We start from the raw sequence: 27,952 nt of genomic DNA on the forward strand, positions 1-27,952 counted from the left end.
CATACACACACAGACACACACAGAGACACACACATACATACACACACACATACACAGACACACACACATACACACACACAGACACACACACACAGACACACACACACACACCTAGGGGTGACTATGAAGACCTCTTCCCATTTAAGATTAGGAGACTGCCAAGCCAGGTAGCTCATGTCTGAAATCTCAATATTCAGGACACAAGGGGTGGGAGGATCTTCATGAGTTTAAAGCCATCCTGAGCTACACAGCAAATTCAAGACCAGCCTGGGCTACGTGAGATGCTGTGTCAAAGAGACAAAATCAGGAGGCTGGGGAGATGGTTCGGGGGGATAAGGTATGTGCCATGCTAGCATGAAGAATTTGGATCTGCAGCACCTGTGTAGCCGAGGTTAGCAGCAGGGACCCATAGCCCTAGGGCCAGGGAATGGAGATAGTGGGACACCCGGCAGCTGCCCGTCGAGCCTAAACGGTGAGCTTCAGGTTTAGTGAGAGACTCTGTCTCAAACCTAAGGTGGAGAATCAGACCTGCACAGCTCAGAGATTGACCTGACGAGTGAGAGCATCCGGGGCATCCTACATCCAACACACCAGATTATGAGACTCTATTCGCACCAGAAACAGCTACTTAGGAATGAACTACACAAATCCTGTAAAGAATTCACTAGTCCCAAAAGTCCAGGAAAAAGGTGGGCTAGCTACTTCCAGGGGGGTGGCTACCTTAAAGTTTCAGTTGCTCTATGAAGCTCAGAGATGGCTCTGGTAAATACTTTTTTTTTCTTTTTTGGTTTTTCAAGTTAGGGTGTCTTAGTCAGGGTTTGTATTCCTGCACAAATATCAGGACCAAGAAGCAAGTTGGGGAGGAAAGGGTTTATTCAGCTTACACTTCCACATTGCTGTTCATCACCAAAGGAGGTCAGGACTGGAACTCAAGCAGGTCAGGAAGCAGGAGCAAATGCAGAGGCCGTGGAGGGATGTTCCTTACTGGCTTGCTTCCCCTGGCTTGCTCAGCTTGCTTTCTTATAGAACCCAAGAGCACCAGCCCAAAGGTGGAACCACCCACAAGGGACCCTCCCCACTTGATCACTAATTGAGAATATGCCCCACAGCTGGATCTCATGGAGGCATTTCCTCATCTGAAGCTCCTTTCTCTGTGATAACTCTAGCCTGTGTCAAGTTCACACACACACACACAAACAGCCAGTATACAGGGTTTCTCTGTGTAGTCCTGGCTGTCCTGAAACTCACTCTGTAGACCAGGCTGGCCTCCAACTCAGAAATCTGCCTGCTTCTGTCTCCCAAGTGCTGGGATTAATGGCGTGCGCCACCACAGTTGGGCAATACATTTTTTTTAAGTCTTCAGGAGCCAGCAAGTCCCTGTCATCCCAGTGTCTGAAGCTTGACCTCAAGGGTTCAATAACAGCCCAAACAACATAGCAAGATCCTGTCCTCAACCAACCAAACAAGCAAACAAGTTAGAACCCTCAATTGCCTTCATGGGGTACGTCTACCAACAGACGCCAAAGATAACGCTGGATAGAACGTGAAGTCCGACCCCTTGGTGCCTGCCACAGACAGGTTCCTCTCCCCAAAGGTCAACATTGAGTGCTTTCTCTGAACTTTGACCCAGCAGGAAGTGCTACTAGTCTGCGAACAATAAGGCAGCACAGGTGCAACTCTGGGGGGTGGGGAGCTAAGCTATGGGTCCTTTTGCATGTTCAGGGAGAAACCAACTCTCAGGCAGTGAGAGTTGACGGTGGTGCACCTTCCCTTCAAGCCAGTTAGAAGAGGGAGCCTGTGGGTTTATGCAAATCATGCCACTTTCTGAGCGAACTGGCCAAGGTCAAACCTCAGCCTACCTGGGTGTTGGGTTTATTTCCTTTTGTGCAAAATTTAGCAACTTGCGAGTGTCAGGCAGGGGTGTGGAGGGAGGAGGGAAGCGGGTCCAGGCTGAAAAGCCTGGGAAAGCCCGCGGCAGCTCCTCTGCGACCTCGATGGCCCTCCCAGTGACAGAGGCAGCTGTTGTCCACTACTTCTCTTTGGCCTTGCTTATCATTCCTAGTCCCCCGCAGATGCCGGCTTGAGAGAATTTCTGCAAGCCCACAGCCCTGGGCGCTGGAGAGAGGCCAGCCTTCACTAGGCAAACACACAGCCTGCCTTTGTGCTCCCAAACAGGGTATCAGCTTTGAGGGTACACTGTCACTGTATGCTCTACACTAGCACTAGGGGGAAGATGACGGGGACAGTAAGCAGTAGCTTGCACTCTCAACAGACTTCAATAATCTTTCAAAAGCTCAATTGTTGGTTCTCACTAATGTTTAAGGTGTTTGTTTTTTTTTAAATATAAATCCACAGATTATACACTCTTATTACACTTACAGTTAAACTCAAGAAATTAGTATCAATTCAGTACAGACTCAGCACAAGGCACAGCACTCCTGCTTTCCCTACCCCTAGAAAAAGGCGCACATCTCTAAGTAACCTTAAGGTCTGCAGTGTTGCCAGAGCAGCGTACCGGCTTCACGGGAACTGCAAGGACTCACCCACAGGCCCTGCTAGAGCAAGGCCAGAAGACTGCGGACTCCCCAAAGCCTATCTCGAAGGGAACTGGCTACAGCAGAGGCTTCGGGGGACCAAAGCCCCTCTCCTCTGGGGAAAGCGTCCCTGGGCGCGAGCAGCCAACCGGCCGCGATGGGCTGCTGGTAGGGTTATCCCTGACTCTGTGTGTGTGTGTGTGTGTGTGTGTGTGTGTGTGTGTGTGTGTGAGTGATAGTAGGGTTCTCCTAGATCGAAAGAGAAGACAAGGAGTCCCAGATCCAGAGGGCAGGGTGGGGCCTTCCCGGTCCGGCAGAGCGCTATCTGGGCGCTGATGAGAGAAAGGTCGAGGCCCGTCACCTGGCACCCGGGTGCCCTCAGCGGCCGCCCGCCCGCCCGCCCGCCCGCCGCGCCGGCCACACCCCCACCCACTCCGGTGCGTCTTACCGGGCTCCAGCCGCGCGCCAACCGAGCCGTCCCTACGCAGGAGGATGTCTGCCGTGTCCCGGATGCGCCGCACGCCGCCCGGCTCGCCCCGCAGCCCGCGGCAGCCCTGGAAGCACACCGCCCAGGCCTGCTCCTCGTTGATGGGCTGCTCGTACACCTTCAGCACTTCCTCCAGGGACAGCTCCCACGGCTCGGGCCGCGCCGCGCCCCCCGCGCGTTCGGGAGCTGCTGCGCCGCCGCCGCCCGCCCGGGCCATGGCCGCCCATCATCGCCGCCCGCGCGCGCGGCGGGTCTCCATAACAGCGGGGCGACGCACCGCCGAGAGGGGGCGGGTCCCGCGCCGCCCGTGTGCTTTGTCATTCCGGCCCCGCCCCTCGCGGGCAGATGCAGGTGAGGGCGGGGGCTGATGGAGGAGGAGGAGGCCACAGTCGAAGAGGCGGGGCCGGGCGCGTTGGGAAGGGAAGATCCGTAGGGAGGGGCGAGCCGGGGGGAGGGGTTGAGCTAGGAGGGGCAGCCGGAGAGGGAGGGTGCGCGAGAGGACAGGAGGTTAGTTAGAAAAGGGTTGAGGACGCTGGCGACCGTGAACACACACACTACACACGCTCCCTTGCCTCTGGGTCTTTAAAGCAGACAGTGCCTGTGAAGACCTTTGTGGAAGGTCGCTATAGTGTGATTGGCTCAAAGATGTTACATGCAGGGTCGAAGTACTTCCTAAATGGTCCTTTTTCTGCTAAAAAGGACCAGCTTTAAACCCTTAGTGTCTTAATGACAAACAATGTGACCGAGCTAACACAACACCTCATTTTTCAGAGTGTGTTGCCTTCATTCCAAGGCCAGCTCCTACAGGGCACAGCAGAAGTGGTAGCAAACCAAGCTCAGCACAAGGCTTTGTTGAAAGTATTTTCGGCCATATTTACGACTGCTGGGAAGAACAAAGCAAGAAGACGCAGCTGGTCTTAGGCTTGGCTATGGGGTAGAAAATCACCAGGAATCACAAGGCTGGGACAGGATCAGACGAGGTCTGTTGGAGTGAAACTCCGGACTGTGGAGTTCCCTGAAGTTCTGGACAGCTCAGGCTGGGACATAGTTGTAAGATAGTTTCACCACATTTGAGAGAGACTTGGTATAGGAGTGGCTGACAATCTCCTCTGGGTTCCCAGTCCTCAATTGGAAAGAAATGATACAAATGAATTTTGCGTAAAAGTGTTTATAATTGATATCTGGGCAAGTGGGACGTCCTTCTTCCAGTTCTCAAGCTTAGGAGATGCAACTGATTTAGGTGGAATCAAAGGACACTTGGAGAGGAGGGAATGAAAGAAAAGGTTTCCTCTGCTCACCCTGGAACTCGGGCTCCTCTTCCCTAATCCTCAGAAACTTCAAGAGCTACCTCCATAGGGAGGGACAGTCTGAACCTCCCACAAAGGGTCTGGCTTGTGTTAGGAATGAGAGCCTGGCTCACACAATGCCTCACACACACAGTGCTGATAGTGCCCACGGATAAGGCCGGGCAGTTTCTTGTTGGCTGTCTCATAGGATGGTTTCTGCATTTCTAATATAAGTAAGAAAGCACCAGCACAAGCTCAGAAACTGGAATCCTGACTGAGTTAAGGAGTGAGCCACCCACATGCTTTGTAGTAATCCAGGAGTGATGGACCTCAGCTGGGGATGTTACAGTGGCGGGAAGCTTCTCAGGGAGTCCCAGTGTATGGGGGTCCCTGGTGCAGAGACCAGGCTGAAGGCAGGCAGTGTGTGTGGGGTGTGGGGGTGGGGGTGGGGGTGTGTGCATGCATGTGTGTGTGCTCGCGCGGGAAATCTCCTGGGCTCCCTCAGTGGTACTGCCTTGCCCCACTTTAGCGGCAGAAGCACCCACAGGAGGTGCGTCGTTCTGGTGTCAGTGAAGTGAATGGATGAAGTTGTGGAACATTTGGGCAGGGGATGGAAATTACCCACAGGGAAGTTATTTAGGGTGCAGCAAACTATTTCCCATTATCATCACAGGGCTCGAGCCTTAACTGTGCGCCAATCACAGATAGGTGATTGGATCGTGAGGCCCTGACACAGTCGATGGATGCTCTTATAATTTTCCTAGTGGTTGTTACTGTGTGTGTATGATGCGAGGGTAGATGCGTGTTACCTCAGCACCTGTGTCAGAGGGCAGGTCAGAGGGCAACCTCTGGAGGTGATTCTCTCCTTCCACTATGGTTTCCAAGGATGGAACTCGGATGGTTAGGCCTGTGTGGCCTTTACCCAGCACACCATCTTTCCAGCCCTAGAACTGCCGTTTAAATAGTCTCAGGGAGGCGTCGCAGACTCATGAAGGTGGCTCCTAGCTAGGAAAGTCGGTCACCAGAAGCAAGTTCTTAGGGACCAGGCCGTGTTCTAGCACTCTTTGTTCATCTCTCTCTCCAGTTCACCGTGAGGTGAACCGCTCTGCTTCTCCACACAGGACTCAGAAGCCACGAAGCCACGTGACCATTGACTGGAACTAAGCCAAATAAACTCTCCTTCTTAAGGAATTGTGTCTCTTTCTCTTAAAGCTTTGAATTTTCTTTGTTGGCTACAAGTGTTTAAATTCTTCTCTAGTGAGAGCTAGCCCGCAGCTGCTGACCTCTTCACCTGGAACTTGATAAGAGAATCCCTAGGTACTGCCAAGGTATCATCCCAGAATATTTAAAACAATGGGTTACACATGCATGCTCAAAGTACATTCAAATTTCAATGTACATTCAAATTTCACACACACACACACAGAGAATACATGTTTTCATGATGCTGAGGCTTGAGCCTAGGGCCTGTGTATACTGGGTAAATACTATAAAACTGAACCAAACACTGATCCTATTACTAATAAATACACAAGTTAGGTTCTGCTATCTATCTCCTCTTATCTAAAGACTAATTCCTCTGAGCCATGGCCAACTTGAGGAAGCAGAAGTGTTAGTCAGCTCTGTGGTCACTTGTAGAAAGCATGGTTTTCTTTCCTCCTGGGTCATTTACTTACAAATCTCCCACAGAGTCAGAGAAACCCAGAAATGGACCTCAGGTGAGACATTAGCCCCAAACCTCTTGATGGTCGTCATAGTAGCAAGGATTTCCACCTGGGAGCCCGGACTGACTTACAGCCAGTCAGCAGAATTAAAGAGCAAATCAATTCAAAGAGTAATTAAACTGACCTCAGTCCTGCGACTAGATGAACTGGCTCCTGGCCTGGTCCGTGCTCTTGGTGCAGTAATGAACTCTACCTGTTTGTAACTGAAGTCTGTAAAGATGGCTGTTTCCTTCAGTTAAAAGTGGCTCTTGGGCTAAAACACCTGGTTTGTCTGCAGACAATTTTGAAGTTGAATCACAACTGGGAAAATATTTCCAGCTGGGTGGTGGTGGTACAGGCCTTTAGTCTCAGCATTCAGCAGGGAGAGGCAGCCTGTAAGGGATCTCTGGGTTGGAGGCCAGCCTGTGGTACAGAGCAAGTTCCAGGAGAGCCAGGGCTATACAGAGAAACACTGTTTCAAAACAAACAAACAAACAAACAATAAACTAAAATAAAGAAGGAATATGTTTTTCATACCTTCAGCTTTCTATGTGGAGTTTAGAAACAAAACATCTTGGTTTTGACTGTTAAAAAAAGAGAAGAAGAGATGGCTCAGCGGGTAAGAGCACTGACTGCTCTTCCAGAGGTCCTGAGTTCAATTCCCAGCAACCACATGGTGGCTCCCAACCATCTGTCATGGGATCTGATGCCTCCTCCCAGTGTATCTGAAGACAGCTACAGTGTACTCACGTGCATAAAATAAATAAATAAATCTTAAAGAAAAGAAAGAAAAGGGGAAGAGAAGCAGTGGCGGGGAGCAGCAGCTGCTGGTGCACACGTTTGATCCCAAGATTTGGGAGGAAGAGGCAGGCAGATCTCTGACCTTAAGGCCAGCCTGGTCTACACAATAAATTCCAAGTCAGCCAGAGCTATCCAGTGAGCTCCTGTCTCAACAAACAAACAAAACCTAGGAAGTGGAGGAGGGGTAGGTGAGACTTTGGGTACTTGATAGGAACTGGGTTGTATATGCCTGTGCCATCCTCTGTGCTTAGTGCTTAGGGAACGGCTGTGGGTTGGTGACCATGCAGCCATAAATGGAAAGCTCTAGAAACTAATCTGTGAGCATCTGTAAAGACACAGGCACTAGAAGGACCCAATTTAGGTTTCTGTGTACCAGCTAGGTAGGGGTGGGCTGGGTCCTCAGTTGCGCTGTGGCTGCAGTTTAGATGCCATTCTGTGGTGTGTTCCGCAGGGCTGCAGGGCTGGAGAGCCTCTTGCGACTTGGCAGAGCAGGTGAGGTGCCTGGCACCGAGGCCAGAGGGGATCTGGCATATAGCCAATTTCGGAGTAAAGGTCTCATCCATTCACCCAGACCCAGGCAGAACTGATCCACCTGCCAAAAATAGAGTGGCGGGGCCCCTGCCGTGCCAGTCCAAGTCCACTGCAGATCCAGGCCGGCTTCTCCCCAGAGGCTCCGCGTATACTGTTCGCGGTGAGCAACCAGGCTTTGTGTTACCGGAATCCGAAGGCCCCTGAATGTGCTCTTTGTCACAGTCTATGCAGCCGGGCAGAGCCAGAGTTCAAGGGTCCAAGAGGAAAAAGCTGAAATTCTAGAGCCTGGTTTTGTGCTTAGGTTTATTTTGGGGATAAGGATAAAGGCTGGGAGTCTCTGGGGATAACAGACAGCCCAGACTGTGCCTGGTCAATGAAAGGACCCAGGACAGCTGAGAGGAAGGGACTCTGGGAATGGGCGTCACAAGGTTTCTGGGCTAGTGACTAGAGTGAGACCCAGAGGGTGAACCTGGGCAGCGAGAAAGGGTCCAGAGAACAGGACCCCATATTGCCACAGGACACAGGGGCGTCATCCAGAGTGGAGTCAAGATGGAGAGGTGTAACCTAAAATCCAAACCACCCATAGAGCAGCACTCAGGACCCTTAGGGATGCAAGATGCTTCAAAACACACAGAAGGTTGGTGAGGCCGAGACAGTGAGAAGGGCCCCTACTCCCAAGATCAGGAGGGCAAAGTGTTTAAGCACCCTGTTTGTGGCCCATCGGGAATAGTTGAAGTGGCCTGCAAATTTTGAAACTGTTTCAGAAAATCCAGTGACCACGAATGAATGGAGTCCCTTCCTAGTGGGACACTTTGCTCATGGTCGCTGCAATTACTCCTTACAGCTGACATTCAGTCTTGGATGATGACCTTCTACTTTCCCTAGGGCCTAAATATTGTAACACTGAAGTTGTAACACTGAAGTCATGGTTGTGACACATACTGCTCAAGTTGAGTTTGATCCGGCTTTGTGATCAAATATTCAAAAATGGTATACACCAGACACTCTTTTTTTTAAAGGATTTATTTATTTATGATATGTGAGTACATTGTAGCTGTCTTCAGCCACCCCAGGAGAGGGCATCAGATCCCATTACAGATGGCTGTGAACCACCATGTGGTTGCTGGGATTTGACCTCAGAACCTTTGGAAGAGCAGTCAGTGCTCTTAACTGCTGAGCCATCTCTCCAGCCCATGCACTGGAAACTCTTACACCGGATGCTGGCCCCAACTCTTATTCCTCTCAGAGATGGTTATTACAATGGTGTGCTGGTTAGTTTTATGCCAAGTTGACACAGTTATAGTCATCTAAGAGAAGGGAACTGAGGAAATGCCTCCATGAGGTCCAGCTGTAAGGCATTTTCTTAATTAACGATCAATAGGTAAGGGCTCAGTCCACTGTGAGTGGGAAACCCACCAGGCTGGTGGTCCTGGGCTCTATAAAAAGGCAGGCCAGGAAGCAGCACTCCTCTACAGCCTCTGCGTCAGCTCCTGCCTCCAAGTTCCTGCCCTGCTGGAGTTTCCATCCTGGCTTCCTTCAGTGATGGACAATGTGTTTGGAAGTGTAGGCCAAATAAATGATTTTTACCCCAGTTTGGTTTTGGTCATGGTGTTCCACCATAGCAATAATGATCCCAAATAAGACAAAGAGGCTTTTTGTTTTCCTTCCTGAAATATCATATACCCATGACAAATAGGTACATCCCTGTTTATACAGAGAGTCATATACAGAGAGTCATATCACACACCCCTCTCTCTGCCCACGAGGAAAGGCTTTGTACCTCTCTGCAAACTGCTTCTGCATTCTACAGAACTGTGGGCCTCTTTTGTAGGCCAGAACCTCTTTCTAGTTCTCACTGAGGGACATGAGTGAGGTTGTGTGTAATCCTAATCAACAGTCCACGCTGTGTGCTCAGTCGCTGCCGCACCAACTGCTTTTCACAGGGCAAGACTGGAGATGACTCCTGTCATCTCGAGAAATGGACTCCCTGAAGCCTGGAGAGATAGCTTGACAGTCAAGAGCATTTGTCTTAGCCGGGCGGTGGTGGCGCAAGTCTTTAATCCCAGCACTTGGGACGCAGAGGCAGGCAGATTTCTGAGTTCGAGGCCAGCCTGGTCTACAGAAAGTTCCAGGACAGCTGGGGCTACACAGAGAAATCCTGTCTTGAAAAACCAAAAATAAGGACTGGGGTTCAGTTTCCACCACGTACATGTTTGCTCAGCCATACATAATTACAGGAAGGAGATTCAGTGCCCTCCCCTGTCCTCCAGGGGACACAGTGTGCATACATACAGGTAAAACACTTACACACATAAAATAAAAAAAATTGTTTTAAATTTTTTAGATAAAAAAGTATATAGATTAAAAAAAAAAGTATATAAATGTGTAACTTTCTTACAGGACTGGCTAGGAGCTAAGCCCAGCGCCTACTCAGCCAGTCGTCTATCTGCATTCGACCTACTTCCTGCCTCAGTGTAGGAACTTAAAACAAGTATCAGCAAACTGCCTACCCAAGAGGCCGTCTCCACTTACGTACACGTCTGTAATGCGCGAAGGTGTCTGTTTTCCTTGGCTCTCTGACAGAGTAGGAGCAGACTTTGAATCTGCTCATGCTTGTGACCCAGGACTCAGTGGGCAGAAGTGAGAGGAGTCCTTATGTCAACATGAGCTCCCCAGGGAGACCTTGCTTGTCTCAAAAGCAAATCCGGCTGGGCGTGGGGGCGGGGGGGGGGGAGGGGGGGAGGGGAGCACACCCTTAGTCCCAGCACTCGAAGGCAGAGGGATTGAATCTCTGAGAGTTCAAGGCCAGCATGGCATACACAGAGAGTTCCAGGTCTCTCTCTCTCTCTCTCTCTCTCTCTCTCTCTCTCTCTCTCTCTCTCACACACACACCATAACAAAAAAGCAGACCTGGAAGATGGCTAAGCAAGTGAAGGTTTTGCTACCCAAACCTGATGATCCCTGTAACTCACTGGGAAGGGAGAGAATTGACTCCTGGACTCCTGGAAGTTTCCCTCTAATCTCTCAATCTCAATCTCTCTCTCTCTCTCTCTCTCTCTCTCTCTCTCCCTCCCTCCCTCCCTCCGCTCTCACACTAATAATAATAATAAATAAAAATTAAAATCCTTGTGAGTCTTTCATAGATACATATGACTTAATGTGTATTTTGCTTGTTAGAGTGAAGAACAGATTTAAATTTTTTTTTGTTTTATTATTGTTCTAATCTTTCTTTTTTAAACTTTTTTTTTTTTGAGACAGCTGTCTCTATCTATCCCTGGCTGGCCTGAACTCACTTGGAGGCCAGGCTGGCTTTGAACTCACAGAGATTTACCTGCCACTGCCTCCCAAGTGCTGTAATCTGAGGTGTTCATAATTAAATCTGGCTTTAAAAAAGCAAGTGTTGCCAGGTGGTGGCAGCGCACGCCTGTAATCCCAGCACTTGGGAGGCAGAGGCAGGCAGATTTCTGAGTTCGAGGCCAGCCTGGTCTACAGAGTGAGTTCCAGGACAGCCAGGGCTACACAGAGAAACCCTGTCTCGAAAAACCAAAAAAGAAAAGAAAGAAAGAAAAAGCTAGTGTTTTGCCAGAAAAAGTGTGCCTCCTAGGGGCCAGAAGAGAACAGTGGCTCCCCTGGAAGTGGAGGGGTTTTTTATTTATTTATTTATTTATTTATTTATTTATTTATTTATTTATTGCTTCCCAAGTGCTGGGATCACAGGCGTGGGCCACCACCACCTGGCTTGGAAGTGGAGTTAAGGACTGTTGTCAGTCACGTGGGTGCTGAGCCTGGAGCCCGCCCCTCTGGACAAGCACCCAGTGCCCCTAAGCACTGAGCCATCTCTCCAGCCCACCTCATCTCCTTTTAAAGCTGAGATTAAAGGATGACTGGGACCATGGCTAAATTACCGGCTCTCCTCCGTATAGCCGAGGGCCAAACTGTGTGTGTGTTTTTTTTTAACCTGAAATAGCAACTTTCTTTCTTTCATTTTTTTTAAAAAAAAATATTTATTTATTTATATGTAAGTACACTGTAGCTGCCTTCAGACACCCCAGAAGAGGGCATCAGATCCCATTACAGATGATTGTGAGCCACCATGTGGTAGCTGAGATTTGAACTCAGGACCTTCAGAAGAATAGTCAGTGTTCTTAACCACTGAGCCATCTCTCCAGCCCCAAAGATCAGCTTTCAAATATGAACTGACCCTGATAAGCAGAAGCACAGGCTTGTGCTGTGTCTGAGCTCACACACTCAGCATGTTTTTTAGCACAGAGCCCAGCCCAGGTTCCTAGCAAGATTCCCATGAGGGAAAGCCAAGGTTTACAAAATACTTACAAAGACCCTGGTGCCCCATCATTCCCACCTCCCCACTGCAAACCTTAGTAACTAGTAATGTTTGTTTGTGTGTAGTACTGTGCACAGGACCTAAGGCCTCATGCATGCTACACATGGGACCTAAGGCCTCATGCATGTTACATCTGGGACCTAAGGCCTCATGCATGTTAAACCTGGGACCTAAGGCCTCATGCATGCTACACATGGGACCTAAGGCCTCATGCATGTTACACCTGGGACCTAAGGCCTCATGCATGCTACACATGGGACCTAAGGCCTCATGCATGTTACACCTGGGACCTAAGGCCTCATGCATGCTACACATGGGACCTAAGGCCTCATGCATGTTACATCTGGGACCTAAGGCCTCATGCATGGTATACATGTGTTGTAGGCCTCATGCATGTGGGACCTAAGGCCTCATGCGTGCTAAGCGGACACTCTATTGATCCATACCCTGGCCTCATTTTGCTTTCTGTCCTTTCAATACCTCAAGGCACCGTCCATCATCCAATACACTGTCTTTCTTACTTGTGGTTCTCACTAGACTATACTACCACAAAGGTGGCACTTTTTGCCTGGTTGCTGTTTTGACTGCGGTGTCCCCAGGCCTAGAATGGTGTGCAGTGAGAGTCCACCCAGGCATGCTGAGGGAGAGTCCCTGTGTGCACATAGCTCTATTTTGCCAACGCTAGTAAATAGTCACAATAATCTCACCAATGATATTTCATTATAGTCTCATGTATCCCCGTGATATGGATAGAATGTATTATGATCTTTACTTGACAGACTAAAAAATTACATGATATCACTGTCAGTCTGAGAGCTAAGATGTCGAGGCTGGGATACAGTCTAGATTTCTGCCATTTTCCCCCTTGAGGCAGAGTTTTATCCTGCAGCTCAGACCGACCTGGGACTCCCTGCAATCCTTGCTCAACCTCCTAAGTGCTGGGGTCATGGGGCTAAGTCATCATATCCAGTCTTATCCTCGTTCATGCTACAGGGATCTTCAGAGAGACCAGAACCTAGAAAACCTCTGACTCTTGGGACACAATTTGGCCCACTCCCTGTTTTTTAAATCAAGTTTTATTGGCACACAGCTACATTCATTTGGAACCTATTTGTGGCTGCTTTAAGCTACTATAGCAAGTCGGGTAGCTGTGGTAAACACCATGTGGTCCACAAGGCTGAGTATTTGCTCTCTGCCCTTTACACTACCGATGCCTCTCTGCTGGGGCAGCTGGCCCCCACCTGAGGTCCATATTCAGAGGTCCCTGGTGCCCTAGATGTATCCACTACATCAAGTCAGTTCCATACTGATGCCGTTGTGTAGTTTTTCACTGTGCTGACCCTTATGATGACACAGAAGAGGCGGTGGCTGCGGAAGTTTCCTGAAGCTGCCAAAACACATGACCACAAATGACCCAGGGGCTCAAAGAACAGAAATTCATTCATTTTTGTTCTTTCTTTGCTAAGACACGTTTCACTAGTACCCCAGTTGGCCTGGAACTTGCTATGTAGAACAGGTTGACCTCAGACTCACAGAAATCCAATCCACCAGTCCCAGCCTTTGCTTCTGGGACTAAAGGTGAGTGCTACCATTTAGCCAGAAACCCAGTCTGAAGGTTCTGGAGGCCAGAAGCCAAAGTGTATGTATACAGGCTGAGGCTCCCTGGAACGGCACCAGAAGACTTTCTTACCCTCACTCCAATATATCCTTCTATCCCCCAACTCTCTCTTTGTTCTTTTAGATGGTCTCATACAGTCATCCAGGCTGTCCTCCTGCCTCAGCTTCCCGATTGCTGAGATTACAGGTCTAAGCTACACCTGGACTTCAGTGTATTTTCATGTCCTTGTCTGTCCTGTGTCACCTTCTATTCTATCTCCTGACACTTGCCATTGGATTTAGGAGTCTTAGACAATCCAGGATGCTCTTGAGAGTCATTGTTACATCTCAATGACCATTTCCAAGATTCTTGGGGAGCAGGAGCAGGAAGAGCAGGGGTTCAGCTACAAAGTGAGTTGGAGGCCAGACTGGGCCACCCGTCTCAAAAAACTAAACCAAGCCCAGGCTGGAAAGGTGGCTCAGGGGTTATTCTTAGTCCCTTGGTCAGGTGGCTTACACCTGCTTTTTTGTCCCCCCCCCCCCTCCCAGCACAAGCTAGGGATCCCAATGGCTCTGGAAACTAAGGTGGGGGATCATTCTGCCTATTAAGATTTTGTGTTGAAATAAAAGACTATTGTATTTTTGCCAAGGCAGTAGTGATACATGCCTCTTCAAGACAGGGTTTTTCTGTGTAGTCTTGGCTGTCCAGGAACTCATTCTATAGACCAGGTTGGCCTTGAACTCAGAAACCCACCTGCTTCTGCCTCCGGAGTGCAAGGAATAAAGGCATGAGCCACCACTGCCTGGCTGGTGGGATGTGCCTTTAATCCCAGCCCTCAGGGCCTCCAGAGGCAGAGGCAGCGTATCTCTGAGTTTGCTAGGCTGGGTTACAAAGTGAGTTCCAGGACAGACAGCCAGGGCTACACAGAGACACTACTCATTTAAAAAAAAGACAAAAACCAACCAACCAACCAACCAACCAACAACAACAGCAACAGCAGCAGCAACAACAACAATAAAGACTTCTCTGTGGAAATGCAGCCAGTGGGGAGTAAGAGGGGAGGGCTTGTGTTGGAGGAGAGCCACCTTGTGGGCAATGATGGAAGTGCAGCCAAATCTTCCGCCGGGCGGAGAGAGCAGGATCTGGTGCTCCTCTCTGACCGGACTGCAGACGTGAGGGGCAACAACGTGGAGCTCCCGGACAGGTTTGATCCCGAACTGGGAAGTGCCCCGCCCATAGTGAGGAGATTTTGTTGAAATATTCTTTCGAGTTAAGTGTTCTCTTTGACGCGTAAAGTGGCTTTTTGGCTCCCAGCCCGACTGTGGCACCTCGAGGTCAATCAAGGAGGCAGATAAACCAGATTCCTGGAAACCCTGGAAAGTCTTTGTCCGCTCTGCTCTGGCTCTGACAATGGCTCCTCGAGCTGCTGACTGATTTCGGGCTGGGTGAATTTTAATCACATCTTGGCTGTTGTGGCCGGTTCAAGCCTGTCTCTGGTGTCCGGTCTTCCAGTAAGAGTCTGCGTGTATGCCTGGGATAAAGCTAAGAATCCAGCACAGTCACTGCAGTGCAGATAATGCCCTCTTTCCTCTGGTTTGTTTGTTTGTTTGAGACAGGGTTTCTCTGTGTAGCCCTGGCTGTCCTGGAACTCACTCTGTAGACCAGGCTGGCCTCGAACTCAGAGATCCGCCTGCCTCTGCCTCCCAAGTGCTGGGATTACACATCGTCCCGCCAGGTGGACTTTATAAAGGAAGAAACAGGAATGATAGCGCTTTGTGTCTGTTTTTCCTTTGAGCGCTTAGCGGGGAGGGATAGCAACTCCTATCTTCTTCAGCCTTTGAAAGTCACACCCCAGCACTAAACTCCTGTGGTCAATTTTCCCGCAGTAAGAGCTAAGCAAGCACAGCAGAGTATTAGGGATCGACCCTGTGTATGTATGTATGGGTATATACCCATACATATATATATACACATATACATACACATATATACCCATACATACATATACACATGTATAATATCCATACATATAATATACAATAATTTATATAATTATATAATGTATAATGTACATAATATATATAACATATACATATGCACATGTATCTAAGTACGCTGTAGCTGTCTTCAGACACACCAGAAGAGGGCATTGGAGCCAATTATAGATGGGTGTGAGCCACCATGTGGTTGCTGGGATTTGAACTCAGGATCTCTGGAAGAGCAGTCAGTGCTCTTAACTACTGAGGCATCTCTCCAGCCCGACCCTATATAATTTTGAGCAAAGGCGGTAAGAAGAGGATTTTAGCATCAACCGGGCCGGGTTTGTCACGTGATCTCCCCAGGCCACGCTCCGGGCCATTGGCAATTGTGTGCCACAGTACACAAGTTGTCACGTGCTGGTATATTGCACCAAGGCTGCCACCAGACAACCCCGCCCCATCCGAACGCTGCCAGTCTCGGGAACCAGGGTCCGCCCTCGGGGGTGTGGTCAAGCGTGCTCCTAGCCAATGAGCGCCAGCGCCTGTCCGCCGCCAATCGGAAGGCAGCGCGGGCTGCAAAGCGGGTGTTCCAGACGCTATGCCGGGCTCGCCGGCTCGGGGTGCTGCGGTGGGCACTGGGCACCGGGGTCCCCGAAAGTCTTGGACCGAGCTGCTGGGTAGGTCTTGCCACCACTACCTTCCGACCCCAACCAGCGCCCGGTGCGGTCCCTCCATTCTCCGGGGCCCGGGTTCAGATCCCAGCGTGGCGCAGCCCCGCGAGTCAGCCGTCCTGGGCCGCTGGTGCTCACAGGGCCGTGGTCCCAGGCTGTCCGGTCGCAGCCGCTCGCTGCAGCGGCCGAGGACTATCCGGATCTTGGGCAGCTCTCTCTGGACCTCCGCGCAGCGTGTCGCCTCGTCGTGTACGTTGCGCTATAATTTTTTTGAGCATTTTTTCCCTTTTTATCTCTTTAGCGGGCAGAGTTAAAAAACAAAAATATGATCCCGAAAGGGAACAGAAATTAAAGGATTCCGCTCTGAAACTCCTGAGATACCATCAAAACATGCATGACCTTTTGCTAGAGGTAAGAGGAAGTTGGCATGGTTGAGCAGGTTGGGTGTTTGGATCCAAGCCAGATAATAATCTTTTTAATAACCTTCTAAGCGTGTGTACCTGATGAATAGCTGGTGCGGGCAAACCGGCTGGGACGAGAACTGAGTGTATTTTATATTTTATGTCTTTGGAGATCAAAGTAGTTGGGCAGTAATTTTACTGATTCTGGAAAGGTTTTAGTAAATTCCTTCTGGGAGAAGTACTTGAGGGCCTGGAGAGGTGGTTCGGTACAATCTATTTTGTTTTGTTTTGTTTTATGTGTATGAATGAGTGTTTTGCCTGCATGTATGTACGCACCACATGTGTGCCCAATGCCTACAAAAGTCAGAAGAGGGCATCTGATCCCTGGGACTGGAGTTAGGGCTGGTTGTGAGTCACCGTGTGGGTGTTGGGAAGCAAAACTTGGTCCTTGGCAAGTGCAACAAGCCCACTGACCACTGAGTCTCTCCCGCATCATGTTGTTCTTAGGAAGATCTGAGCTCAGTTCCCAGAGCCCATGTCAGGTGACTCCATTTCCAGGGGACCGGACACCCTCTTCTGAACTCTCTGAACCCTGCGCAGACTGGACCACACACAGACAAGCCTGTACACTGGCCTAGTTTTAAGTCAACTCAACACAAGCTAAGAATCACTTAGGAAAAGTTCATCTCAATTTGAAAACCCTCCTCCCCGCTCACGTCTGCCTGTGGGCCAGCCTGTGCTGCGTTTTCTTGATTAATGACTGATGGGGAGGGTCCAGCACATTGCGGGGTGGGGGTGTGTGTGCCTGCCCTGGACTGGTGGTCCGGGGGATGTATAGAGAACAGGCTGGACAAGCCCTGGTGAGTGAGGCAGTAGGTAGCTCGGCCGCTCCTTCAGCTCCTGCCTCAAGGTTCCTGCCTTGAGTTCCTATCCTGACTTCCCCAATGACGGACTACTAGTTGCTAAATATGTATGTTTCTTTCATTCTTTTTCGTATTGTTTTGTTTGCTCTTGTTTTTGGACAGGGTTTCTCTGTGTAGCCCTGGCTTCCCTGGAACTCACTCTACAGGTCAGGCTGGCCTCGAACTCAGAAATCTACCTGCCTCAGCCTCCTGAGTGCCACCACTGCCCAGCAAGATGGATGGAGTACAAGCTGTAAACTGAAATCAGCGCCCCAAGTTGCTTTTGGTCACAGTGGTTTCTATCAGAGCAATAGAAATTCTAACACACACACACACACCACACGCTCTCTTTCTCTCTCTCACACACACACACCACACGCGCGCTCTCTCTCTCTCTCTCTCTCTCTCTCTCACACACACACACACAAAGATGAATTTAAAAACAAAACAAAAATAAAACCAAAGTAACCCACCAGAGAACCAAAGCAAAGCAGACTTGCCCGCTCTGCAAGCCGCACAGCGCTGGAGCCTTGAAAGTGACCCGCACTGTCTCCGTTTGTAGGTAGAAGAGCCTCAGCGTCAACAGCCGCGTCTCAGCGAGCTGATTGCCTGCGACCCTGCCGAAGCTTCCTCAGACCCGTCCGCTTCCTTCATCCGTGAGTGCTCACTGTGCTTTTCAATTCACTGACCTAGGAAATGTTTAGGAGAAAAGTCACGTTCTGTTTACAGTAGGTAGACTTTTACATTTCACCAAACGATGCCCTTTGTTCCCTGTGTGTGTTATCACCAGTTACACAGGCTTTATGACTTGATTTGGAGTTACTTCCTTGCTCACGCCTCCCCTCCCCCCCCAACAGGGTTTCTCTGTGTAGCCCTGAGTGTCCTGGAACTCACTCTGTAGACCAGGCTGGCCTTGAATTCACAGAGATCCACCTGCCTCTGACTCCCAAGTGCTGGGACTAACGGTGTGAACCACCATTGCCTGGAGGGATTTATTGCTCTGCCCTGCCCTTTGTGTGTGTGTGTGTGTGTGTGTGTGTGTGTGTGTGTGTGTGTGTGTCTGTCTGTCTGTCTGTCTGTCTGTCTCTCTCTCTCTCTCTCTCTCTGTGTGTGTATGTATGTGTCTGTGTCTATGATGTGGGTCAGAAGGCTCATGTGGAAGTCAGAGGACAACCTCATGGAATTGATTCTTCCATCTTCCCATGGGTTCCAAGAATCAAACTCAGGTCTCTGGGTTTGTGTGCAAGGCCCCTTTACCCCCTGAGCCACCTCACTACCCCCTTTTCCCTGTTTTGAGGTAGGACCTGTATCCTGGCTTGGTCTAGGCCTTGCTGTGTGTGACGGTCCTGCCCCTCCCACTCTCAATGCTGACATCACGGTGCCCACCCCATCCCCCCTCGCTGTGCCTGGTTTCCTGTGATCAGACTTAGGGCTTCATTCCTGCTAGGCAGGCTTTTTCCCAACATCGCAGTTCCTGTCGCTGTGCTGTTGAAAGTGCACACAGCTAAAGGTACGGGCTGTAAAGGACCCCAAGTTACTCTTGGAACCTATCATCTGGGCTGAGAGATGGCTCAGCGGTTAAGAACACTGACTGCTCTTCCACAGGTCCTGAGTTCAAATCCCAGCAACCACATGGTGGCTCACAACCATCTGTAATGAGATCTGAGTCTGAAGACAGCAATAGTGTACTCACATAAATAAAATAAATCTTAAAAAAAAAACTCATATGTACCTCCTTCTTGGCCCCTGAATCCGGCTCAAACTGGAAGGTGCTTGCAGGTGTCACTTTCCCCATTTTCTGAGAGTCAGAGAAAGCTGTGGGGGTGGGGCAGGAGGGGGCAGTTATCAATAAATAAGGTTTTTCTGTACTTCACATTTGTAGCTACGACTTCTTTTAGAAAGTGATGCTCACTTCATTGTTACGTTTTTAAATCTGCTTTTTCCCTTCATGCATTCACTCACTGTGAGCTCATGTGCCATGGTGATCATGTAGAGGTCAGAGGTCAACTGTGTCAATCAGATTTCCCCTTCAAACATGTCATTACTAGGGACCAGACTCAGGGTGTCAGCCTTGGCTTCAGGCAGCTTCACACACTGGGACATCTTGACAGCCCTTACTAAATTTATTTATTTATTTTATTTTTTTATTTTTTGGTTTTCGAGACAGGGTTTCTCTGTGTAGCCCTGGCTGTCCTGGAACTCTCTCTGTAGACCAGGCTGGCCTCGAACTCAGAAATCCGCCTGCCTCTGCCTCCCAAGCGCTGGGATTACAGGCGTGCGCCACCTTAAAAAAAAATTTTTTTTAATTTATGAATATCTGTGAGTATCTGTCACATGCGTGGGGCTACCCACAGAGGCTGGAAGAAAGTGTTGTGTGCCCTGGGTTAGAATCTGCGATGACTGAGGGGTCATAATGTGTATGGATGTGAACTGTGTTCTGTGCAGGAGCGGCAGGGGATCTCAACCCCTGGGCCGTCCTCCTGGGCCGTTTGCTTTTTTGAGTTTATTATTATTTAACACACTGGGGTTTGAGCCTAGGGTATTTTATATTTCTCTAGCCCTTTAAACAATATTCTTAGAAGGAGACAGGGTTTGGCTAAGTCGTCAAGGCTGGCCTTGGGTTCTTGGTCCTCCCTTAGCTCTCTGGGTAGCCGGGATCACAGACTTCTGTCGCCAGGCCCAGCTCCGATTTCTTTTCTTTTCTTTCTTTTTTTTTTTTTTTTTTAAGATTTATGTATTTATTTTATGTATATGAGTATACTGTAGCTGTGCAGCCATCATGTGGTTGCTAGGAATTGAGCTCTGGCCTGGCTCGCTCCAGCCCAAAAGACTTATTTATTATAAATAAGTATTGTAGCTGTCTTCAGACACACCAGAAGAGGGCGTCAGATCTCATTACAGATGGTTGTGAGCCACCCTGTGGTTGCTGGGATTTGAACTCAGGTCCTCTGGAAGAACAGTCAGTGCTCTTAACCGCTGAGCCATCTCTCCAGCCCTGTGACTCCTGTTTCTGTATCTATTCCTTTCCTACCATGATGCTACACCTGAATAAGAAGCACTTCTCAGTGTACATCTTTTGACGGTTGTTCTTGTGTGTTTTAAGGGGAAGTCGTGGCTTTGTTCTGTTTTTAGGCTCTGCTTTTCGGGATCAAGCCTCAAGGCTGGGAGTTCCTGTGGGGGTGCTGTCTGCCACAGTGTTTGCCCGTGCCGTGCGGCAGGTCTGCGTGGAGCCCAGCCACCCCGTGCTGCTCAGCCCGGAACAGAGCGTGAGAAGCCGGCCCCTTGACCTGTCCTAGGCTGTTTGGGAAAATAAGACGCTCCTTTAATATTGTTTTTAGATACTTTATCTTTTTAAAATGACATTGCATCTCTTTTTAGAAGAAGCTGTCTTCCTCACTAGCGACTGCTCAGTGTTTGCTGGCACACAGTATGTTCTCCCGCCTCACCTTTTGTCAAGAATTATGGAAAGCACAGGTGAATCTGAAGTTCTGGGGTTTTTTGTTGTTGTTGTTTTTTGTTTTTGTTTTTGTTTTTTTTTGTTTTGTTTTTGTTTTTAGAGACAGGGTTTCTCTGTGTAGCCCTCACTGTCCTGGAACTCACTCTGTAGACCAGCCTGGCCTCGAACTCAGAACTCTGCCTGCCTTGGCCTTCCAAGCGCTGGGATTAAAGGTGTGTGCCACCAACACGTGGTGAATCTGAAGTTCTTCAGCTTGGGATTTTTAAAGGTGGTCGATGTTCTGTTGGTTTGGGTCTATGAATTTTCCTAGGAATTTGGCCAAATATCTCATTAATTACAGAGCTTGACAAAGGTTCACCAGACGCTCGTGAGGGCGGAAGAAGCACTTCAGTTTTGTGTCTGCCCTCCATCAGCGGTAGAATTTATTATTGGAATAGCGTACCTGGAGGCCTGTAAGGCTAGCACTTGAAAGACTGAGGCAGGACAGTCTCTGAGTTCAGAGTCAGCCTGGTGTACTCAGAGAGTTCAGGGCCAGACAGAGCGCCATAATGAGACCGTCTGTCTCCAGAAAGACAAACTCGAGCATATGATGGAAGCATGGCCCTCTGGCTTCCTGGCATGCTCTAGGAAGGCTCCTCTGGAGTAAGTGGATTGCTAACATAATTGTAAAACGACTCACAGGGCTAGGAATGTAGCCCAGGTGGTCAGGGGTGCACACAGCATGCTCGAGGCACTGGATTAGACCAGCAGCTCCTCATAAACTGGGCATAGTGTGTGTGTGTGTGTGTGTGTGTGTGTGTGTGTGTGTGTGTGTGTGGTGCCTGTAGTGCTAGCACTGGGACATAGAGATCAGAAGACCAGGCTCATCCTTAGCTTCATGGTAAGTTCCAGACAAGCCTGGACTGCATGAGACCATATTTTATTTTATTTTATTTTGTTTGTTTGTTTCTTTCTTTGTTTATTTATTTATTTATTATTTGTAACTACACTGTAGCTGTCTTCAGACACTCCAGAAGAGGGTGTCAGATTTCTTTACAGATGGTTGTGAGCCACCATTTGGTTGCTGGGATTTGAACTCAGGACCTTCGGAAGAGCAGTCAGCGCTCTTAACCTCTGAGCCATCTCTCCAGTCCTGTCCATATTTCAAAACAAAACACATTATATTATTAAGCTGTATTTGAAACATTAATTTTTAAAATCTTTATTGTACACATGTGTATGAACAGATGTGTTCTCCAGCCAAGGTTGGTGAGTGACCACAAGACAATCTCCGGCCAGTAGTTCTGAATGCAAAGGCTGGAGGGAGTGTAGAAAGGATTGGAAACAGCTTCACTGGAGACTCCTGGGGGGTCAGAGCTGTCACATACTGCAGAGGAAAAGCCATGCAGACCCGAAAGGGACGTGAATGCTGTGTGACATGAACCACTTAGGCCCTGCTGTGACACTTTACCTGGGCGTATGCGTGTAGCCCGGGCTGGATACTCTGTAGGACGAAGCTCACGTGGACATAATCGCTGTTGTGTTTTTCAGGATTCTTTGTTGCTTGAAGCCGTGTGGTGTCTTCACACGCATGGTGTCGTGAGCCTACAAGAGCTACTGCAAAGGTACTTGACTAGTCATCCCGCATTACTTAACAGCACACGGCCTTCCTAGACTCAAAGCTGAGTTTCTAAGCTGCCTCTAAATGCTATTTATTTATCTATTTGTTGTGTGGTAGGAGGTTCATGCGCTGTGGCATGCGTGTAGAGCTCAGAGGAGGAGCCAGTTGCCCTCTTTACTGCGTAGGTTCTGCGGTCGAGTTTTTGGTGGTCTACAAACATACTCCTATACATAAAAGGCGTTTTAAAAATCAAATTTAAATATAAAGTCATTAAAAAACAAACATGCCTTAAAACTATTCTCAGTCACATACCAAGATCAAGACCTGCCCTGGGCGCCATGAGACTCTCTCTGTCTCAAAACAAAACAAAAAAGTTAACTAAAAAAGAAAAAGAGACATTCAGGTACACATGGTTGATAAAATGTATGTAACTGTATTTATTCCTTTCTGACATCACCTTAGGGGTCAGGCCATTAATTTGTATGAGGGCGCACATTACCAAAGCACTTGTCTGGAAGCCAGTGGGCAGTGTCCCGGAGCCAGTGGGCAGTGTCCCGGAGCCAGTGGGCAGTGTCCCGGAGCCAGTGGGCAGTGTCCCGGAGCCAGTGGGCAGTGTCCCGGAGCCAGTGGGCAGTGTCCCGGAGCCAGTGGGCAGTGTCCCGGAGCCAGTGGCTCCCGGGGATGGGAGGCAGGTTGTCAGGCTTGGTGGCAAGTGTCTTTATGTTGTTTGCCAGCCCAGAAAGGGAACTTTTATAACAAGAAGTAACCTGATGAAATGGAATAGTACACAAAGTGACAAAATCTAAAATTTGGTAGAAGGGAAGCAGATGGAGCAGCAGTGAGAGATTTAGCAGACCATGCTGAGCCAGCAATGTGGATGAAGACAACCAGCAATGAGGACAACTAACCGTGAGGATATCCAACCCTGAAGATATCTAACCCTGAAGATATCCAACCCTGAAGATATCCAATCATCAAGACAACCAACGATGAGGACAACTAACCATGAAGATATCCAACCATGAAGAAAGCCAACCATGAGGACAGCTAACCTTGAGGACATCCAACCACCAAGATATCCAACCATCAAGGGCTGGAGAGATGGCTTGGCGGTTAAGAGCACTGACTGCTCTTCTGAAGGTCCTGAGTTCAAATCCCAGCAACCACATGGTGGCTCACAACCATCTGTACAGCTACAGTGAACTCATATACATAAAAAAAAAAAAAAAAAGATATCTAACCATCAAGACAACCAACCAGGAGGACAAACACCCATGAAAATATCCAGCCATCAAGACAACTAACCATCAGAGGGCTGGCAATCTTCTGAGGTCTAGCTTGGGACATCAAGCATAACTGAAAATGCCATCTTGAAACCAGGTCAAGGAGCCAGATGGTGGTGGCGCACGCCTGTGATCCCAGCACTTGGGAGGCAGAGGCAGGCAGATTTATGAGTTCGAGGCCAGCCTGGTCTACAGAGTGAGTTCTAGGACAGCCAGGGCTACACAGAGAAACCCTGTCTTGAAAAAACCAAAATAAATAAATAAAAAAGAAAGAAAAGAAAAAAAAAGGAAGAAAAGAAACCAGGTCATGCTGCGACACCAGTTCCCATAAGAATTCTTTTTTTTAAGTTGAATTTCTCCCTTATACCAAAAAAAAAATAAAAGAGGATTGGGTGAATTAATGAAAGAAATAAAAATGAGGGTATAAAAAGACAAGAAAGAGCTGGGTGGTAGCGTACTCCTTGAATCCCAGCACTTGAGGTAGATGCAAGCAGGGGATCTCTTGAGTTCGAGGCCAGCCTGGTCTACAAAGCAAGTTCCAGGACAGCCAGGGCTACACAGAGAAACCTTGCCTCCAAAAACAAAAGAGGAAATCCCAGACATTTGTTTTTACAATCTTGAAGGAGGAATACTTAAATATGAAAAAGCTAGAAATGATTAATAATCTTAATTACACAGAGAGCACATCTCCTAATATATACACACCTGGACTAAGTCTACAACACAACAGTGGGCAGAATTGCTTATTATGTGTCTGTGTGTATACCTGTGTGTATGTTTCTATGCCATATTCATAGACATAAGTGCAGGAAGAGGCCAGAAAAGGGCCTGATCTGAGATCTGGTACGAGCTGGGATGTGGAGGGCTGGAATCAGACCTGGGGCCTCTGCACGAGTGCCAAGCGCTTTAACCTTGAAGCCATCTTTCTCTCTACCCTAGGTGTTTTTAGAGTTTCACTGTCTAACCCTGGCTATCCGGGAACTAGATTAGACCGGCCACGAGCTCACAGAGCCACTTGCCTCCGCCTCTCCAGTGCTGTGACTAAAGACATCGGCCGCCACACCCACTTCATCAGTAAACTTGTTTTTAAAAAAGATTTATTTACTGTGTATAGAGTTCTGCCTGCATTTACACCTGCACACCAGAAGAAAGTATCAGATCCTGTTATACGTGGTTGTGGCTGCTGGGAACTGAACTCAGGACCTTTGGGAGAGCAGCCCATGCTTTTAACCTCTGAGCCATCTCTCCAATGCTGTCATTAGTAAACTTTTAAAAATGATGTTTTTTTTTTTTTTTTTGAGTTTGAGGTCAGCCTGGTCTACAGAGTCAGTTCAAACCCTGCCTTGGAAAACCAAAACCAAAAAAAAAAAGTTTGTTTTTCTTTCTGGCATTAGCAGCAGCCAGGCAGGTGCCCTGTCCCAGCTCAGTTGTTCCTTGAGACAGGGTTTGGCAGCTGCTATCTCGTTCTTACTAGTTCTTACAGTGCCTCCTAGTTAAGTGACTATTGCAATAAACAAGCCAATGACATTGTGAGGGTCGTGGGTTGGGGGTCCAGCCTCTGCCCTTTCTGTCCTCAGCCATCCTGACACGGAAGCTGTGACCACGTGGCTCTTCAGGAACCTACGCTTTCTGAGTGAGCAGATAGGAGCGGCCCGCCCGTCCTCCGATACCATGGCAGCCATGCTTTCTGGTATGTTCACAGCATACGGGTTCCCGGGACAGTTATTCATTTGATATGGAAAAGAGAGCAGTCTTCCTTCCTGTGGGTCTAGCATGATAAATTCACCACGTCAGTCATGGGCCTCTATTTTCTCTTTCTTTCTTTCTTTCTTTCTTTCTTTCTTTCTTTCTTTCTTTCTTTCTTTCTTTCTTTCTTTCTTTCTGATTTATTTATTTATTATATGTGAGTACACTGTAGCTGTCCTCAGACACTCCAAAAGAGGGCGTCAGATCTCGTTATGGGTGGTTGTGAGTCACCATGTGGTTGCTGGGATTTGAACTCAGGACCTCCGGAAGAGCACTCAGTGCTCTTAACCGCTGAGCCATGTCTCCAGCTCACCTCTGATTTCTCAAGTGGTTGGAATCTTAGAGGAGTGTTTGTGGCAAAGTTGGGTTTCCCATTGGGTTCCCCCAACTCCCTTTGCCATCTGCACTGTGGGCTGCAGAGCTGGCAGTGCCAGAGAGGTGACTCCGGCCAATGGTGAGGAGCCTGCGCTCCGTCCAGGTTGGATTTTGAGACAGGGCCTTTCCATGGAACTCTAGCCGGCCTGGAACTTGTGATATAGACCAGGCTGGACTCAAACTCACGAGATCAGGCTGCCTCTGCTTCTCTTGAAGGCTGGGACGGATGGCCTGTGTCACCACCCTTGGTTTTCCCCTGCATTTTGAAAAAGGGTCTGTATGTAGCCCAGGCTGGCCTCTCACATTCATGGCCATCTTGCCTCAGTCTCCCCAAAGCTGGGATTGCAGGTGTTTAACCATTGTGCCTGGCAAGTTGATATATTTGTTTGCACAGATGCTTTCCCAGTGGTGTGGAAAGCTACTAGAAAATGTACCCTAGTCAGGTAAAACTTAAATCAAAGATAAGACAGAAAACCTCAATTCCAGACTTCCTGACCTTTAAAATCAAGAGGGTTGGAGAGATGGCTCAGCGATTAAGAGCACTGAGTGCTCTTCCGGAGAACCTGAGTTCAAATCCCAGCAACCACATGGTGGCTCACGACCATCCGTAATGAGATCTGATGCCCTCTTCTGGTGAGTCTGAAGATAGCAACAGTGTACTCATGAAATAACTAAATCGCTAAAAAGAAAAAAGAAAAATCATCAATCAGTCAGATGTGGTGGCTCACTCCTTTAGTCCCTGTACTCCAGAAATAGAGGCAGGCAGATGCCTATGAGTTTGAGGCCAGCATGGTCCATATCGGATCTTCAGGCCGGCCAGGGCGACATAGTAAGAGCCTCTCGCAGCTCTACCCCAAATGTAAAATTATGAATCAGCTTGTTTTTCTCTTTCCTCAGACTGTGGCACTTCCCTGGGGTGGCGGTGTAGACATAGAAACCTAGCCACCCTGGATGGGTCCCTGGGCTGAGATTGACGCTGATGTGGACAGTTTAGCAAGATGCCAGTCTCAAAGCAGAAGAAAGCAGAAATAAGTCTTAGAAGTCTTTACTGTAAACTTGATTCTTCAAGTAGCTGGATAAAGGCTTGTGTCTCAGCCGTGGGTGGTGGTGGGCACAGAAGCTCACTGAGGGCCAGGTGCTCTTTCTGCACATGAGCAGTTCTGCAGTCTGTGCACACTTGTGCCCCCTTGAGCGGGTCAGCACAAGCCACTGCTGTTTGGAGACTGTCATACATATGAATTACTTTGAATATTTTATCTTTCAGGTCTTGTGCAACTGTTAATTTCAAGGGGATTTCAGGGGAGCTCAGATCCAAGAAGACTTGTGGAGCCTGAGAAGCTGCCCCAGGTAGGAAGGAAAGGTAAAGGGGAGACAGTCTCACGTAGGCAAGGATGCTCTTCAGTTCTCTGTTTGTCTCTCTGTGTAGCCCTGGCTGTCCTGGAACTCACTCAGTAGACCAGGCTGGCCTTGACTTTAGAGATCTGTTTGCCTCTGCCTCCCAAGCATGGCTTGACCTTGACTTTCTAATCTTGATTTTACCTCCTGAGTGTGTTGGGATCATAGCTGTGCACTAACTACCACTCCCAAGTTTCTGATGAGCTAGGGACCAAACCAGAGGCTTACCTCTCTGTAAAGTTAATCTGCCTATATACCTGCCTACATCCACCTCCACCTCCTTCTCCTCCCCCTTCCTCCTCCTCCCCTCTCCTCTCTCTCTCTCTCTCTCTCTCTCTCTCTCTCTCACACACACACACACACACACACACACACACACAGCAGTAGCAGCCGCCCTTACTTATGTGTATTTACTAAGGCAGTGAGAAAGAGTTCCCAAGGGTGAGGCAGGGTCTTCTTTTGCCTCAGCGTAGCAAGGCGTTATCGCCAGCATGTGACCTCTGAGGATGAATTACTGAGTGATGTGTGTTCTGTTGACAGGTGGCCACGGATGTTCTGCGGAGAATGCTGGCCTGTAAGTTGCTTGCTCTGAGCCTCGGACGTAAGCGACTCATTCCCTTACTAGCAGTTCTAGCAGGTTCTAGTCCTTCCATCGGAAGCAGTGCTCCCCTCTCTCTGTGCCCTGAGCATGGCGTGTGTTTGTGTGCACGTGTGTTTGTGTGCACGTGTGTTTGTGTGCACGTGTGTTTGTGTGCACGTGTGTTTGTGTGCACAGGCTTCTGGCTTTTGCTTCGCTCTCGGTCTCTTCTCATTCAATTTATTTTTTAACTTTTTTGAGACAGGGTCTCGAACTCACGGAGAC

General features: G+C 48.8%; 2 protein-coding genes across 6 annotated transcripts in view; one reads left to right on the forward strand and one right to left on the reverse strand.

Annotated features, from left to right (window-relative positions):
* Window positions 1-3,284, reverse strand: part of Spire2 (spire type actin nucleation factor 2) — a 38,757-nt gene extending 35,473 nt beyond the window's left edge. Inside the window, exon 1 of the mRNA XM_052167119.1 lies at window positions 2,983-3,284. Coding sequence (XP_052023079.1) covers window positions 2,983-3,238 — 256 coding nt within the window. The 5' untranslated portion in view covers window positions 3,239-3,284. The remainder of the gene's footprint in view (window positions 1-2,982) is intronic.
* A 12,544-nt stretch (window positions 3,285-15,828) lies between these two features.
* The window catches only part of Fanca (FA complementation group A), a 53,064-nt gene continuing 40,940 nt past the window's right edge, over window positions 15,829-27,952 (forward strand). For all 5 annotated transcript variants that reach the window (XM_052167199.1, XM_052167202.1, XM_052167201.1 and 2 more), the window contains exons 1-9: window positions 15,829-15,937; window positions 16,233-16,342; window positions 17,797-17,890; window positions 20,367-20,500; window positions 20,613-20,708; window positions 22,222-22,295; window positions 25,152-25,264; window positions 26,960-27,042; window positions 27,631-27,664. In XM_052167199.1, coding sequence (XP_052023159.1) covers window positions 15,859-15,937; window positions 16,233-16,342; window positions 17,797-17,890; window positions 20,367-20,500; window positions 20,613-20,708; window positions 22,222-22,295; window positions 25,152-25,264; window positions 26,960-27,042; window positions 27,631-27,664 — 817 coding nt within the window. In that variant the 5' untranslated portion in view covers window positions 15,829-15,858. The remainder of the gene's footprint in view (window positions 15,938-16,232; window positions 16,343-17,796; window positions 17,891-20,366; window positions 20,501-20,612; window positions 20,709-22,221; window positions 22,296-25,151; window positions 25,265-26,959; window positions 27,043-27,630; window positions 27,665-27,952) is intronic.

The sequence above is a fragment of the Apodemus sylvaticus genome, chromosome 21 (assembly GCF_947179515.1).
Source record: "Apodemus sylvaticus chromosome 21, mApoSyl1.1, whole genome shotgun sequence".
Taxonomy (NCBI): domain Eukaryota; kingdom Metazoa; phylum Chordata; class Mammalia; order Rodentia; family Muridae; genus Apodemus; species Apodemus sylvaticus.